The following is a 17,938-nucleotide window of genomic DNA, read 5'->3' on the forward strand; positions in this document are numbered from 1 at the left end:
CGGCTTAATCCACCCTGTTCAATGTCAGCAGTTCAGAAGGGCGCGGTTTGTATTTTTGTCAACTTCAATTAGTGTGATACTCTTGCGGGTTGTACGATCTCATTTCAGCACTCTCGTCTCTTCAAAGGGATAAAAATGTGTGTGGATTTGAAAATGTGACTAAAGGGTGACACAATATTTTGGCAAGGTGCTGCAGCGCAGTAAGATGCCGCAGATTCATGTTTTTTTAAACTTCAGCAGACAAAGTATTCACAAGTTGTGGCCAACCACTGTCTCAGCATGCTGACTTGAAAGGCTTTTTTTTTTAACTTGGGGTGACTCGCTGCTAAAGGCAAAATAGTTGTCTTGATTTTTCTTCACTGTTAATGGCTAGAGTGAAACACCATTCAGGCAGAATTTCTTTGCAAGGCAACAGCTTGGGTCTATGTTTACTTCCTGTCTGCTTGTGTCTTTCACTGCAAAACAAGAAATAAACTGGGACTAGTTTGCAATGTTAAAGTTTACAACTTTCTATGCTTTTCTGTTTTTAAACTTGTTACAGGTGCTGTACAAATGACGAACACAAATTATGAATAGAAGTGCAATAACTTATTGTACTTTAATTACACAATGTAGGAACACAAGCAAGAACACATACACTCATTTCAACAAACCGCTTAAGCCAAAGTATCTTGAAAAAAAACAACTTCAAATTCAGAGAAATTACATGTCAGGAGAAAAGAATGTTCAAAAACAACTCTGGAAATGCAATTTTACCGCTGTATCTCAAAATAAAACAGAACATCCAATTAGTTACGTTTCTAAGAGTCTTAAAACTTCAATCCAATTTGCATGCACAAAAATGTACATGCACACAACAGCACGCATATTTTATCATATATTTACTCCCATACTGATTGCTTGACTTCAGTAGTATTAGAAAATGAAAAAAGAAATGATGACATCGTCACTCAGGGATGGAGCCAAACGCAACGTACAGGAGGAGGTTAAACACCTATTCTTGAATGTAATCTTGCATTGACGGTCCTCATGTGATTGTAGGACACGTCTATTAGGTTGAGTGTCTGCAGGTCCTATTGAAGCAACGTGTCACTGAAAAGGTTCACTCTTGCACCTTAAAGACGGGGAATATTGAGTATCAGTGAGTACGTGTGGCGTAAACCAGAGCTACTTACGTACTGCCAGTACGTCTGCGCGCACTTTGCAGGGGAGCAGTCCACATTAAACCAAGTAGAAGACAGACGGTCCCGCCTGTCCTGACACACAATACTGTAGTCCACAGCCTCAACGTGGCTCAGTGTTAATTAAAAAGCCTTCCTGGGTTGACCGTGTGTCGGAGCCTTCGAATCGGGGAGGGGGGGGCTACAGCTTTGAGCCAGTGGACAATGTGGAAGGTAGAGGCACAGAGCTATGTGTATAGAGGGGGGTGTCTTTGAAAGCAGAGCCATGACAGCTGAGGGGGAAGCATGTGTGAGGCATGTTTGTTTTGCATTTACCCCCTCAGTGCAGCTGTGTGCACTGTCCTTTTCCCAGAACACCGGAACACAGCAGACGCCCTCGCGGCTCGCCCTCCGTCCAACCCCACAGCGAGCGCACGGGGGGCCCCCCCATGTCCACATTCGCAAGGAGACCCTCTCACTTTTAAGTCAGAGATATGTACTCTGTAGCCGGGATTGGAACTGGTTGTAATTTGAAGGAGTCAAGTGCGACCTGCTTTACTGAAGTTGTTGTCTCACATGCAAAGTGGGATAGTGAGTGTGGTTGAGGTTTGAGAATTAGCAGTGGTTGCTACGACAGAGCGAGGTATCAGGTCTGCGTAAGAACCCTTTTGTTCTGCTTAAATCAGACATTGCAAACAAAGAGAGAAAAATGCATAACCTCAACTGCTTTGTTCTGTCTCTGGATGAAGCCGGTTATAAGTGAAGGCAAGGTTTAGTTTTCTAAAGATATGAGGATGTGGATATAATTTGGGCTGGATATAATTTGGGCTAAGTGAAATGGGTCCTGTCTTAGACTGCCCCCCCCCCACACACACAAACACACACACGGCTCTTTTCTTTCCACAGAGCGTGACAAACAACCGGACATGTGGTTCCAAGCCTAGATAGGAGTGAACTGGGAGTGAAGACCGTAACCAGAGTGGTGGCAGGGGACACGAATCGTGATGGTGCTGTAGTGTTTACGCGTTACTGCTTTTACTCTCGTGGATCAAGCCAAATAACTAATGAGCTTGGATCTCGAACCCATCAGTACCCGGAGATTCGCCTGATCTCAATGTATTCTCTATGACGTTGATTCTATAGCGCCGCTATTTGACAATTCTTTTAGGAAAATACAAAAACACAGCTCCTTTTTAAAGGACAAAGGAGTGCATACTAATGCATAATCAAATAGTTATTTCATTTACCAGTGCAATGAATCAAATGACCAGTTTGTCAGCTAATCTTGGAGTTTGTAATCCTGGTGTATTTTCCCACTGTGACTGCCTGATGTGCAGCTACCTTACTCAGCTGGAACATCATAGAAATCCCTTGCTACAATTGAAAAATGTCATGCTAATTTGTTTTGAGTTATGTTGGATGCCTCTGTGATGAATATGACAATGTTCTTTGTGTTGTAAAAAGCCTTCAGGGTGTTTGAAGGCGAAGAATGAAACCGCTACTCAACACTCAAGAACGTGCTGAGTCCTCCAAGCTGCCGAATCCAAGAGCGAGAGAAAAAACATTTGGCGCTTGTAATGTCGGCGCTGCTTCATGACCATTTACCAGTCGGCCATGACGGACCCGGGCATCACAACGTCCAGAAAAAGCTGATGAACACTGATATCCTCTCGGTGTTTAAAAGTGTCGACACACTGTGTAGTCTCCAGCCGGGCCCGGCTGCTGGTTAGGGTGTTATTTCTGGCAGACTGACCGAGTGGTCGGCACTTTCCCCCTGAAACCCATCAGACTTGAAATGCAAGGGGGCACAGACGTGTTCACTTGCACTCCGTCCTCCTGAAAACGGATTGGTTGTGTTTGGAGGCGACTCTTCAGCCCGCTGTGGCCCACGTGCACTCCCACTGCCTCCCCCCATCACTTCCACCATCTCACCCTCATCAGACTGAGTCAGTGCGGCAGGTGGATCGCTCCCCAAAGACACTAACCACATTTCCTCTGAATGACTTTGAAATGTTTGAAGGTGAAACCACTTTTTTGGTAGCTGAAAAATATGACCAATATAATAGGTACATTTTCATTTCATTCATTTTTTATCATAGCAACAGTGTGATGCAAATTACACACTTCATGCTGAGAAAGATAGTATGTGAATAATCTCAACATTTCATCTGACTAAATTAAAAATGTTGAATACTTGCTGAACTGTTTGTTAAAACAAAACCAATAACAAATGCATTAGAGACAACACTCCAAATTTAAATAATAATGTAAGAATAAAACACCACCTGATCGGAGAACTACAATAACACTAAAAGCAGTGTACAAACACAGGATCCTGTATTTTCGCAAATAAGTGCATGGATTTGTTTGAAATGATTCTCCTAACAAGTTCCTTCGCCTAACTTCAGCCACGCGACAACTTCCTCTTCCTCTCAACTTCCTCTTCCGCTCAACTTCCTCTCGCCACCTCCCCACAGAGGTGCGGGAAGTAATCTTTACCCGTCCGTGTATTTGGATAATTATTTTATTGCAACAATGACTAAGGTAGTTGCCTTTTAGATTTTGATTATAGTGCCCCCTCTCACTATGCTGGGTTCGTGCAGACATTTCCGGGTCCAACAAGGGCCCCTCATTCAGCCGACGGTGATACATCATGTGGCCCAAGATATGGCGGCACTGTGCTCTTTGGCCTTCATGCGCAAGGCGGCGATGCTGGAGGACTTGCGGTCAGGGTCCATGTTCAGATCGTACGTGTTGATGCCTGTAGCCATGCCAGGCGGCCCTCCAAACAGGCTGCCCATGTGAGCCTGTCCCACGTGACCCCCGGGGCCCGACATGCCCAGAAAGTCAGACATCCCGCTGGCAGAGTGGGGGTGAGGTGTCATGCAGGGGCTCCCGGGGTCGCAGGGCACGACGCAGCCCGGCACCGGAGAAGCTGCGCTGCCGCCGCCGATCCAGGAGGGGTTCTGAATCTGAAATATGGGTTGACATGAACGTTGTCAGCGAGGGGACACAACTGTGGCCCAATGCACTTCCTTTTTAGCATGTTAAATACAACGATAACCACAAGGACTTACGTTTTTAAATTGATTTCAAATAGATAATTGAAAATAGTGGTGTTACGTAGCTTCTGAACAGGACTATTGTTTAACATAAGGTGTAACTTATGTTGTGAGCTTTAGGGGTAATCATAAGAGTTAGTTGGACATATGCGTCATATTCATATGTAATAATGGTATCAATCTTCTCACCTAACGCTCTGCAAAAGTGAAAACACACATTTCCCAGAATGTCAAACTATTAGAAGGATCGTTAATCTGTCAAAGTTTCTGGTCTTCAAGTACTAATGACTTTGAGGTTGGAAGACATGAATTAAAGTAGAAATCTAAGTTCATTTTTGGTTTGAGACAAAATGATTTCTGCAGTAAATGGGGTCAGATATGTCAAACGCGTAGTGAAGTACTGGGTCTGTACCTGTGCGTAGTTGTCTGGACGCGTCAGAAGAGGCAACTCGTAAGCTGTGGAGAAGTGAGTTCGGACCTGCTGCATCTGACCAAAACGCTCTCTTTTCCTCCATTTGGCCCTTCGGTTCTGGAACCACACCTGCGGAAATAAAATAACTCAATGTCATGAAACTTAAAAGGGGGGGGAAAAAAAGAGTTTAGTGAAAAAAAAGTTTGCCCTTAATCTGCACTAAATTATTTTCTGTAAATCTAATTTTCTCTTTCAGATGATGCACAGCAGGAAAATAAGTATCCCACGTGATGTCTGAACTAAATCAAACTAAATTAAGTGTGAATTCCCTGAGCACAGATCCAAAAACATTTCAGAGTCAATGCAGGAAATATATAATTGTGTCTTAAGAAAGAAACTTGAAAATACAAAAGGGCAGAATAGCCGTTGTAAACAATGTGCTGAAACCTTCAATTCGCTGAGGTCTAAATGTAAACTGATCTCTTTCCTCTCACCTATTTGTTGTCTGACAAGACATGTTTCTCATTACTAATGTTTCCCATAATCATCGCTGACAGCTACATATGAGACTGTTGTTTAATTGAAAGCATGCTATGTTTGAGTGTGTGGAAGTGATCTGATTACAATCTGATTGGCTTTGAACCTTCAATTGTCAAAATGTAAAAGTATCTCATACAGCTTTTTGACTGGGTTGATTATGGCAGAAGGACTTCTCCTTTCCAACTGGTCCCCAAATGATTTAGCCGATTCCTCTAATTCCACGGATCCACTCTGCCCATAACTCTAAAGAAGCAATGCAGGAAATTGGAAGGTGAGACGGGATTATAACTATACGCGGTTTGTTTGTATTTTCATTTTTAATTTCCTGAGGCTCAAAGCTCCTGGCTTTGACATGATGGCTCCTTCTAAATGAAAGAAGCACACATTTTAGAGGACGTAATCTGTCTCTTCTTGATGATTTTTGTTCATCTTCTCAAGATCACCATGTGTCCATCCAGATAGATGTTGCTCTATGAGTTCCTACATTAAATGTGCATGTAAGGTGTCCCCAAAGCTCTCATCTGCTTACTGTCTGCTTTCGGTCTGTTGGCTATTATACCGGGGGAACATATTTTTGTGTTGCGCACACTGATTGTGACAGTAATTGGTAGAGACCATGACAGCTTAAGTAGCGGTGGTGGACTTTCAATGAGGCTTTATTTATGTTACGGCCCCAGAGAGAAAGCGCAGAGAAATGCCAAACTGGCCCCAGCAGGAGAGCTGTACGGCCTGAGAACACTTTGAAGTGAGAGAGCGGCTCAGAGGATTGATAACCCTTCTCTGCTGTCACTCATGTCAGCTTCCATACCCAAGCAGAATGAAATCCAAGGCTGAGCCTGGCTTCGGTTTTCCAACACCCACAAAGCACTAATAATATCATGGAAACGCCTCTGACCAGCGTTGTTGCTCATTAAACGTAAGTTGGTTCTATTTGGCCCACAATCCGCAACCACATAATGTCTCGTTTCCCTGGTGGATCAAAGGTAAAGTGCAGGACAACGGGAGGGAAAGTTCTACACGACGTCATTCTTCAACCAATTTGATGGCTTGTTTTTGATAAACTGATTCTCACGATTATGGAGCTAAAATGAAAAATGACAGGTTTATTTGATAGAAATAGAATTCTCATGGTCGGATAATATTGGGATCCAGACTTACTTTGCTATTTGTCATGATTCCTCAATCTCTATTTTTTGTTATACATCTCTAAAGAGAGAGAATTTCTGTAAGTTGGACAAACCAGAGGGAACTCCGTTCTAACCTCATCAGGTTTTCCTGCGGTTTTCGGGTCTGTAAACGCTGTGTCAGACGCCATCTCGGCTCTTCGAGTTCAGCTAGAAGAATGGCAAGTCTGAGAAATGTGTTGTTGTTGAAACCACGACCCTTGAACCCTGACCTTCCCATGTATCTGTAGTGCATACGACTCTGATCTGAACGTACTTTCTCCCTTTGAAACTGAGACTGAAAAGCAAACAACTCCAGAGCCTGAAGGTTTTTTGAGTGTCCCTTGTTGTTTGGCGTCAGGTCCTCCCCAGAATTATAATAATATAATATAGGCATTTTTTTGTTTTTCTATTTAAAAAGAAAAACTAGAGGTACATTTTTAAGTTAAAGTAAACTTTTCAGCAGTAAACGCTTTTCTCTCCACATTTATCTCACTCCGGAGTCAGAATTCATGAGCTGTGAGATCTCTTGCGTGTGAATGACAAGAACAGAGAACAGAGCCCAGTTTTCTGACTTACTAGACACCTCGTGTCTTTCATCTTTTTTGACTTGAGTGTTTGAGAGGGCCGCTGGGAGAGGGCCGTAAAGCCGCATCCCTTCTGGAGCAGGCGGCTGCGTGATAGCACGAGCAGCAGAGCAGGGCGGCATACCTTCAGAGCCTCGGCTTGAGTTATAACCCGCCGGCTGCGTGCACTTCCTGTGCTTCACTGTGAAGGTTGTGCTGCTCACTGCTCCAGCTCCTCATTGTAAAAGGTTGCTTTCAACAGCGCCTGTTTTCTCATCCCACCGAATAAATATAAATATAAGTCAACAAATTGCTCAAAGCTCAAGGGAAGTGTTTTTTGTTTTTTTGTTTTTTTTACACCTTTTGCCGTACACCACAGCAGGGACAAATTCTTGTGTGAACGAGATGTTAATGAAAGGAAAACATGGAAAACCGCGCGCACGCAAACACGCGCCATGCACCGCGCGCACGCACCCGAAACGTCCTTTTGTGCGTTACAGCAGCCGTGGCAGTTTCAAACAAATCTCCTGGTGCGATGACGAAAGCCTCCACTCCTTCAGCTGCACACATGAGGCCCAGGCAGCTCCAACCTCAGCCCCATGGACCCCCTGGCCTCTGTTAACTGCCACCCCCTCCCCTCTCCCTCCCCACGACTCCCACATAACCAGATACATCTCTCGCGTTGTGTGAGTGACGTTATCTCTGCAGATGTTGAAGGATTCGTGAGTTTGTGTTGTTAAAACATCCGACCCGGACCTCCTTTATTTATTCGTTCACATGACAGGTTGCCATGACTACCTTTTAAAATTCTGTTTAGAAATCGGATAGGTCTGTTTAGGTTTTTTGTGTGTTTGTGTTGCTGTTTTTTTTGCTGCGTTACCTGCACGCGGGCTTCAGTCAGGTCAGTCCTCAGCGCCAGCTGCTCCCTGGCGTACACGTCCGGATAGTGCGTCTTTTGGAAAACTTTTTCCAGCTCCTCCAGTTGGTAGCTCGTAAAGGTTGTGCGGTTACGTCTTTTCTTGCCCTTGTTGCTTTCGCCGCCATCGCCCTTGTCCAGAGGGCTTGACGATTCTGTGCCTGGTTGCCTGTCAGAGGCCGACTTCCCACCCGGACCCTTCACAGCCAGGTAGCCGGTGTCCATTCCAGCTGGATCGGAGTCCGGAGCCAAGTCAGAGTCTGCCAGACCTGAGCTGGCTTTACCTGGAGAGAGGGAGGAGGGAGGAAGAGGTCAGAAGATGTTTCGCAACTCAAGCTTGACTGCAAAGACGGAGTTGGATCCAGGTGAATGTGAAGCAGCTAAACTAAAGATGAACATGAAAATGAAGATGTGTATCTATTGTGGACAAAAAGATTTCGTCTGCAATGCGGAGTTGACAGTGGGCGGATTCTTCCAATGATTAAGTTAAGTTGACAATAATTAGACTTTAAAGATGCAAAAGTCCTTCTCTTTGCATAATATGTGTATTCATGATGCAACATTCGTAACTGAAAAGCATCTGGTAAATGGAACGGCTTTCTTGAGAGATTTTTGTCATACATTAGATATATTTTCTCACCGGGGACAATTCATTGCCAATTTGCAGTTAATATCTTCAGAAAACAGATTTAAGCCGCTTTTTTCGAGCCTCTACTCAACTCCTATATTCAGCTGCTTGCCTGGTGCTATATTTCTGATTTATTTGCAGGATCAGCTTAACAATTCATGGGGTGGAAATAGAGAATGTCTTGTGCAACCCGCCGCGCGGTGCTGTGTCCGTGTGTCTGTATCTGGGTATCTGTTGGCTGGTAACGGATGCTCTGCTTCCGGGATCCAGTCTGCGGATCATTCTGTGAGGTTACAGACTGCCTGGCCCCTAATTTGAGACTGACAAAAAAGTTGCAGCTTTTTTTTTTTTACTGCGTACCCTCCTCAACCACGGACTCCTAGACACAAACACAAGAAACACTTTTTGGCCTCCTGCTGCCCTTCACTGAACCATCCAGTGGGTCCACGTTTCTTAATGATACATTCTGATTAATGATACACATCGAGTGCTTCTTTAAAAGCTTGAAACAACAACCCCTTGGTCACTAGTGGTGACTCACTGCCCGGCACCTCTCCGCTCCTTCAAAACCATCTGATGTGAAGTTATTTTCAGGGCCGAGGACGCCTCTGCCCATCCAACCATTTGTCGGGTTAGAACCCTGAGGTGTGTGCGTTCATGTGAGCTTCGAGTGCAATTCTCAGCACTCAGTCAGCGGAGGGGATCTCCCACACGCACCCAGTGACCCTCAACTCAATGCCATGTTAGGTAAGGTGAGGTGAATGGATATCTTGCCAAAGATTCGATCTGATAGTCTAATGCACAAAAGTGTGCATCTCAATTGCATCTTTTTTTGTCGTGGTGATGGTTATTTTTAATAAGTAAGTGAGCTTCTTGGTTTGTTCTGTGCTCACAATCTACTATTTTGTAAAAGAACGTACACGTACTTGATATAAATACAGAAGAGCACTGCAAAGAAGATCATGAATTGGAAGCAGCTTTTTATTTGGGGATATAACATTTGACTCGGCTGTATTCAGGTTTCCAAGTTTTGATTCATTGCAACTGAAGCCTCGCTGAGGGGAGCTCTGCATGCAGAAGCCCACTGTCAAGTAAACTTGACATACTGATTTCATTTTCTTTTTACTCAGCCTTGCGTCGAGAGAGGGTCTTGCTTTACGGTCTGCATTCTGTAATCCAGGACTGCGATGCGTTTCAGTCAATGAGAACTGAGGCTGTGGTTCCTGAGATGTTTGCCCTACGGCGCTGCGCCGAGGAGCCGCGTTTTTGGTGGCTCGCTTTCTGTCCATGAGAAACTCATCCCTTTATGCTCGCTGGGATCACATGTGTTCAACCCCAGCATCAGCACTAGTCATTTCAGCATATTTCCCTGGCTGGCACCCACAGTCTCACCGAGGCACGAGCTGTTTGAAATCACGAGGCCTCTGGCTGATCAAAGGCCATTGTTTGTATCGCATGTCATTGATGTTTTTTTGGCCAGCGCGGGGTATTGTGACAGTCTCCTGCTTGTTATCCATACGCTCCGCTGTAGCTGTGAGGCTCTCCAACAGCGCACAAGGTGACCAGCAGTCGGCCCTCCTGCGGGGGACACCATGTGTGAGAGGAAAGCTGGCTCACAGAGCAGAATCTCTGTTTAAAAGGACACGCCGCATCGCAAACTCCATCGCAATGTTCATGCCGAGCACAATTGGATTTTTCTTTCCCAAACGCCTCCCCCCCCCCCCAAAAAAACATATCACACATGAACGTTGGCTTGTACTTTGTTCAGCGCGTAGACACAACATCCAGCGAAAGCAACTAAAACAGCCGTTGTTTTGTGGACATCGGCGCCAACACAATGGCCTCGTGGGTCAGACATTCAGCGTGGACAGCTATTCATTTCCAGTTGAACGCGAGGGGGGGGGGAGACATCAAAGTGAAATTTAACTGGCTGTAACGCGACAGGGCACCTTCACTGCCTCTTTATTGACTGGGATGACTGGGGTCAGCTCACGGTGTTAAGAGGAAACACTATAAATTACACAGCACACGGCGACGGGCAGAGATTAAAAACATGTTGCTCCAAGTGGAAAAAGAAATATCCGAAACAGAGGGAAGCGTAAACAGAGGGAACGGAGATGGAGCCTTAGAAAAGGGAAAGGCAGTACAGAGGAAAGGAAGCGTGTGGGCAAGGTGTTTAATTGTGTGTCTGGGATTTGTTTTACTGACTTAAAATATGGATTGGGCTTGAACATGAAGATGTGGACAGTGGACAAGTCTTAAGCTTGGCTTGGCTACAAAGACGGAGGCAGGCTGAGGCCCTGATTCCGATGATATGTGGTCTGGACCATTAAGCCAAGGCAAGAATAGGATACATATCATTTGCAATGTATTTATGATTCCTTGAAGGGACTTTAACAAATGACTGAAGATCAGTGGTGGGATGTAACTAAGTTTACTCAAGCACTGTACTTGAAAGGAATAACCAACCTCTACTTTTTTGAATGTTCTGTTATGCTACTTTATGCTTCTGAGGCTGGTTGAACTAAACCATATAAAAAGGTTCATCTTAACCCACTACACATGTTTTACACACGCATGTATAATTGGAACTATTCCCACTACAATACATAATGTTATAACACTGGCATAGTTCATTCAGTCACATACTATGAACAGTATTTTTACTTCTCAAAACCAAAAGCTTCTAAATTTATAAAATAAATATTACTTTTTTTGTTATTTTAGGCTTTAGCATTACTACTTTTATTTGTGTCTACAAATAACAGATTTATTTGCCACTTGAGGGCAGCGGAAGAAAAAAACACTGACCCAGCATCTTTTTTTAAGTCGATGTGGTGAACTTGTTAGCAAACAAAGTGGCTCATTTGCTCATCCACTTTCAGTACAATATCGATCTTTGAATCATTCTTTCTTTGGCCCTGAGTTATTGCTTTTTGAGTTTGAGTTATCGAGATGAGATACTTCACTGCCTTCACCAGCTAGTGGCCAATTATGTTTGCCTGATGTTTGCAGCTGAGAAGGTAAAAAGCATCATTACAAAAGCAGTGAGAGTGAACCAAAAAGCCTTAAAGTTGAGGGCCAGAAAGCCTAACAATGACCTGAGACTGACTTTAAAGCTTGGTAAAGCCGTTAAGAGATTCAGTTGATAATTTTCATAAGGTTGATTACTATGAGCAGCCTCTTAAGAATACTGGGAAATAAATCACCATCACATTTAGAATAAATCTGTTTTTCCCTTTACAAATCTCCCCATTGGCCAACGCCACAGCGCGACTACGGGCCCCTGCTGCACAGCGTGCACAGAGGAAGCAAAGCGTGCAAAGACTCAATCCACAGGCTGTTATGCAACTCAGAAAGTTGAGGCAAATCTACTTTTGGTAATACTAAACGAAGTGTACATCACAGAACCTTAAGTAAAGGATCATAAAATGTATTTCCTCCCTGCTGAAGATGCAGTTAGAGCTTCTGTGACCCTCTGTCATTGAAATCAAACCTGGTCTCTTATGGAGGTACAAATAACACGACTATAAATAGCTTTGCACTTTGCTTGCTTGGTGCGGTGTCAGGTGCATTCATCAAAACATTTTGGAACAATACACACACACACACACACACACACACACACACTGCTGTGATTTGAAAACAGTCGAGTCACTGAGAGAACCTCAGCAAACATCCTGCATAGTTCAACTTTTCTTTTGTGACCCTGTGACTGGTAGCCTTTCACTTTGAAATTCAACGCTGCTGACCAAGAGGAGCAATGAGCCATCGCAGCACGCTGTGCAAAACTGTGTGAAAGAAGCTTTAAAAAGGCATGAGACCAATTAATCACACACTCTTTGTCTCCCTCGCTTTCTTCCCCCCAACCGCTCTCTTTCAAAAGCAAAACAGGATTTCCTTCATCTCTCAAATCGTTTTTTGTTTGCTGATTGAAGGAGAACATTCCATCCGAGTGGAGAAAACTATATTTTTGAGTGCACACAAATAAAAGCAAAAGATCGTTATCTGGGAAACTCAATAATCAATCATTAAACTTCCGAAAGACTCAAAGACATCAATGATCCCTACAAGAGTTTTGGAATCAAAACTGAGTGACCAACAGAATATTTTGAAGTAAACATATTCACTAAACTTCACCCATGGATAACCGGGGGGTTTCCAAAGTCTTGAGTCATTGAAACAGACAAAAAAACAAACCAGGGTATTTATTTTGGCCTTCCAATGCAATTGTCTTTAAAAAGTGCTGTCAATACAATCAATGTTTAAATAAGCAAATGCAAAATAACTTCCAGAAAACCCCAAAAGATTGTTTCACTTTACTTCTATTATTTTTACAATACATTTTTAAGGCCATGTGAGTAAATGTTAAACCTTTCAAAAGACAGTTTAAAATTTGCTGGATTCAAAATATTAGTTATTCCTGTTTTTGAACACCGTAGCGAACATACAATTTTTAAGTTAAGTGAGTGCAGTGAAAAGTCCCCTAAATACGTCGACACACAGCAGGTTAAAAAAAAAAGGACACCAAATTTCTGAAGTGCAGTCCCGATGCAGTCCTTCACAGTTGGTCCTGAATAAATGTTCACATGAAGGGGGGGGAGGGGGGGCGAAGAGACCAAAGGACGCCGGACTGCATGAGCTTCTTTACCCGGCTGCTCTCGCTCGGCCGCGCAAACCAAGCCTAATGCAAATTGCTCTGCCCAAATTAAAGCTAAATGGTAAAGTTATCCTGAGTCGTTGTCACCTCCACTCATGTCATTGACTTGCTGAAGTGTGCCACAGTTGCCCAGGCTGCTCGGCTGGTTCCCATTACTCCCTGCTCTGGCCAGTCTATGCACACGGCCATTACGAGAGGCTAAAATGGTGCGTGAAGATGGTGGGGGAACCAAAGGCAGGAGATCGAAGGGCAATCACACCTGAGTGTTGGTCCTCCTGGATATGAATTTCATGAAATAATTACACTTGCAGGGCAGCAGATCGGAGTCTCGCTTGCCCCAACAAATCAATAATGGTTCCCGTTGGCATAAAGGGAAATCCTCTTGATATCTTCAAATTGTACCAGGAGTGTGTTAATAGTGCAAAGATGTTCAGTGGCTTTTAAAGACAAAACGGTGATAAAAGCCACAATCCCACAATAATGAGGCCTACAATTTAACATGCAACACCAAAGTCTCCTTATGGAACCAGGCCCCAATTGTTGCAGTGCCTTTAACTATGACACCAGTTTCAAATAGAGGGTTACAAATGGATTCACACACTTGCTGTGCGTGTGCAGGGAAACTTGTCTCTCGAAACCGACGGGGGCATGCAAGTCGAGCTAAAGGTCAGCGCCCCCAGACACCGAGGGACGGCACGGACACATCAAAAGAAGAAGTGTGTTGTCTCTGGAGGATCACAAAGACGTGTAGGTGGCTGCCCTGAGGCTATGAAGAGCTTGAATGAATATCCCAAGAGTCCTCCGCTTTCATTTTGATATTGATACAGTCAAAAATACATTGTTTTTGTCAAACAAGGATGACTTCAGCATTCTTTTGATGCATTAAATCCTCTACATTCTAGAGAGAGAATATTGTACTTTCATTTCTTTGACTGCTATTTGAATTTGTAGATCAAATATTTTTGGCATTATAGATTAAATCCAGTATTATATTAACATTTAAATGCAGCTAATGCCAATAGTAAAGATACTGAGCATAATTAATTATTTTAGTTTTGACACTATAATTCTCCTGATTGATATTTCTGAATAATCTTAACAAATAAATAAATGAAGTTACATTTTTGTATTGATTTTTTAAGGAAATGCAGGGGCATTTCTTCCACCATTTTAAATTTGCTTTTGGGATTTACTTCTATTGGGTTTTTTTTAAATTGTCTCACACATTTTGTTGCACTTTCTTTCAGGTGGATGCTGTTGGCTCCATCAGCTGCGTTGTGGATTTCAGGTGACAACAATGACAATTTGTTGGTTAGAAATGTCACTGTAGGGACCCTAATATGTGTGTTAATGTTTATCAGACAAATATGTTGCCTTTAATCAACTTATGACTAGTCACAGCCTTGAGACCAGTCATCATGTCACCTTCTACTAAACGGATGAATTATAACCACAAAGTGTTTCCTTCACTCTTGAAACATTAAACATTATGTTTAAAATAAATGTTTGATTGAGGGAGTAAAAGGGGCTAGATTTTACAGTTTGTTTTATTCATAAGGAAATCAGCACCATATTGCTATCTTAAAATACTCTTTATCTTTGCATTTGCATCTTTAAAATGATTTCATTTAATGTGCAAGTAAAAAACTCCCGTGTTCACAGTCTGAAGAGTTGTAGGAGGTTTGCCTGTGAGGTCCAAGTCACTGAGAGCAGGAAACAAAGGCAAACACAGAGGTTCCACATCTGAGTCGTATTAATGCCAGAGCTCTTCTGTCTACAAGCACAGGGATGTTTTTTCCTGCCATGAATCCGGTGATTAGATTTAAGTCTCCGTGTTGCCTGGTTTGCGAGTGAACCTGACAACTTGCGCAGGGCTTTTTTCCCCTCAAAAAGCATCACGGGGGAAAGAGAGAAAAGAAATCCGAAATAAATCCAGAAAGTGTAACTAACTCGCTCCTTCGTGCGCATCCGTCGCGCGTAACATCTGGCATCTCCAGGTTGAGCGTAAGATTATGACAATAGCAATAATAATAACAGGAATAGTAGGAATTTAAAGGATGTTTTTAAGGATATTAATTCGTTTGCCAGTGTCTTTCTTCATGATCTGAACTAAAGGAGCAGTTTAGTCAAAGCATAAAAGCTGCGGTTTGTTTACAACTCAATATAACATTTTTATTTCGTCTCGTCTCAGTTTCCCGGATATGTCATGGTTAATAGGTAATAAAAACCTTAACAGCCGTTATAAAGAAAAATAGCTTTTTAAAGGATTTATCTTGGAGATGTTAAAGCTATTCTCGCTGGCCGAAATCTCTAAACGTTAAAAACATCCACTAAAAACGTCATTTCTGATGGACAAGCAGCTCGAGTAATGCAAACAAATAGAGAATGGTGACTTAATGCGTAAAAGGGACGATAAAAAGATTTGGGCCTTCCTTAGTATTATTTTTTATAAAATAAACATAATTGCATATCGTCTTTACGAATTAGAATTCACTGCTCATCAAATGCGCTATTCAAATGTTTTAATTTTATTTTGAACATAAAAAATGATCCGTTTAAAATACATCAGTGGATGATTCTCCCAACTCATGCCCATTTTATACACTTTCCATACGAGGAAGAGTGTTAGTAAGAGAGGCCGGAAGACAGGGACGCGTCGTGCTTTTATTCACAAAGACCTAAATAATCCCCGTAACCTCAAAATGAAACATTCACTTCATATTTCTTCCACACAGTTTAAATGAGAAAGATTTTTTTACATAATTGTGTCATGTGGAATTGAATAAAGGGGTTCAGTGTTTAACCGTTGACCTCCCAAATAACCCATCGACATGATGATGAGGGACGCGCATCATTAGCAGCTCGAGTCATACCGGGTGTCTTTGGTTGTGTTTCTGTGCTCCTTTGGCCCACAATTTGATGCTCAAGTTGTGGGCCAAAGCCCAACACTTATATCCTGATTCAAAAAGAGAGGATGTACCGTCAATGTGTCAGATAGAAATGTGTGTGTGTGTGTTATCCTGTATGAGCCGGTATGTTGTTGTGGACCAACCAATCGAATTAGTGTGTCCACGATTCAGTATTTATAATACTAATATTATATTCTTTTAGTATATTGCGTGTTTCCAGTTAGGGGAAAATGAGTGGTGAAAATAAACAGGAATTAATGCTGCTTTAAAGTAGCCGCCGGCCTAACGAGGGTCAAAGTTTGATTTACACTCTCATCACTCACCCATTACAGTATAGTCCGCATGCAATTAAATCTAATTGGAGCCAATCACGCTGAGCAATGACACGAAAATATTCTCTGTTTGGAGAGCACTTTGTGCCATCTGAAAACCTGTTAATTCAATTGTCCGACTCATCTCCAATAATAAGGATTATAATGCCGATTATCGCATTAAAAGCGCCCTAATTTAATTGTGATGGCCAAAGAGACATTTTGATGGTCTGAAAGTGTATGGCTCTTCTTAACTTTGTTACGCGCACAACCGCTGGACCGTTTCAGAACGAGCTGATGCCCCGCGCGCTGCAGCTGGGGAGAAAAACAGGGACTTTTCCCATCCCGTAGGACACAGAAAGAAGAAAACAGCAGTTTTGTACCCGTCAATCAGAAGATAATTGAGGATCAAACACGGCACTTTGAGTTTTTTAGGAAGCAGTGTAAAAAAAAACCCTGCTCGGAAAAAACCCATCCTGCAAAATGTCTAGTCGCTGAATGGTGCCGCAATTCTGGACTGGCGTTTTAAGCTGGGACGGCTCACCTGGCCAAGTGGACTCTCGGCCTGTTACTCAATCACCTGAACGTGCGTTGCTCCACTCACCATAGCAGGGGACGAGCGCTCCGTTGTGGCCGCTCTCTTGGTGCAGCTTGCTGTCCTCGGGGGGCGTCTTGCAAGAAGACCTCTGCATGAAGAGGTGGTATTTACTGAAAGTGCCTTGCCCAGCTGAGGCAGCATCCAATGACTGGCACTCCTGCTGGAAGGGGCTCCGGGACCTGTCTCCGTAAGCCTGACCTTTGTTGGCCAGGAAGGCAGCGGGGTATTTGGTGTCAGAGGCTGGAAGTGTCCTAAAGTGGTCGGTCTGGTGATCCCTACTTTGCGCGGCAGAGGGGCTATAATATGAATCCATGGATGTCATATCGCTGTATGAAACGCACGTCTCGGCGTTCATGCCTAAAAAACAGTCAAAGGGAGAAAAAGACCTAACTTTTTTTCTCTCTCACTCTCTCTATCAATCTCTCTCACTCTCTCTCTCTCTCCTGGAGAAGGAAGTGGAGACACCCCCACCTCTCCCTCTACAACAGACAGATGAACCGACCCTCACACACACACACACACACACACACACGCACGCAGAGACTGCAGTGCACACCACACCGCAGCTGGGTTTGGTTATAAAACGATTCAGATCTTTTCCAGGAACCACTGCCGTTGAGCAAACACTCCAAACTCCCCCTCAGGTTTGAGCAGAGTTACACCCGTCTTTCCTCAGAGGATGGGACTAGATCTCCTGGCCTCAAGACCCCAAGTGCTGATGACATGAGCGAGTTAGGTCACTTATTAGCCTGAAAAAAAACCTTGAAAAATAGGGGCAGGGGCTTAACACATGACCTTTACGCAATTTGGATAAGAATAATGTGATGGCCCTTGGGCGGATGGGGCACAATTTTACGCTTCATTTGCAATGGTTCATCAGGGGCAAATGATCCATAGTGAGCCGATTGTGCCCCAGTCAAGTATGGGGTTGCTGGATCAAATAGATTTTTTTTATAAAAGTTTATAATAACGTTTAAATGCCTCATTTATCACTTTGAAAGAATTAGTGTCAC

At 43.3% G+C, this 17,938-nt stretch overlaps 1 protein-coding gene across 1 annotated transcript; it reads right to left on the bottom strand.

Annotated features, from left to right (window-relative positions):
• Nucleotides 1-380: 380 nt before the first annotated feature.
• alx4a (ALX homeobox 4a) lies at nucleotides 381-17,360 on the bottom strand. The gene is made up of 4 exons (XM_037489633.2): nucleotides 16,932-17,360; nucleotides 7,784-8,103; nucleotides 4,635-4,763; nucleotides 381-4,132 (listed from the first exon to the last, which is right to left on the bottom strand). The coding sequence occupies exons 1-4, from the start codon at nucleotides 17,278-17,280 to the stop codon at nucleotides 3,812-3,814; spliced, it is 1,119 nt and encodes a 372-aa protein (XP_037345530.1). The 5' UTR covers nucleotides 17,281-17,360; the 3' UTR covers nucleotides 381-3,811.
• Nucleotides 17,361-17,938: the final 578 nt, after the last annotated feature.

This window comes from Pungitius pungitius, chromosome 4 (assembly GCF_949316345.1).
Source record: "Pungitius pungitius chromosome 4, fPunPun2.1, whole genome shotgun sequence".
In the NCBI taxonomy this organism is placed as follows: Eukaryota; Metazoa; Chordata; class Actinopteri; order Perciformes; family Gasterosteidae; genus Pungitius; species Pungitius pungitius.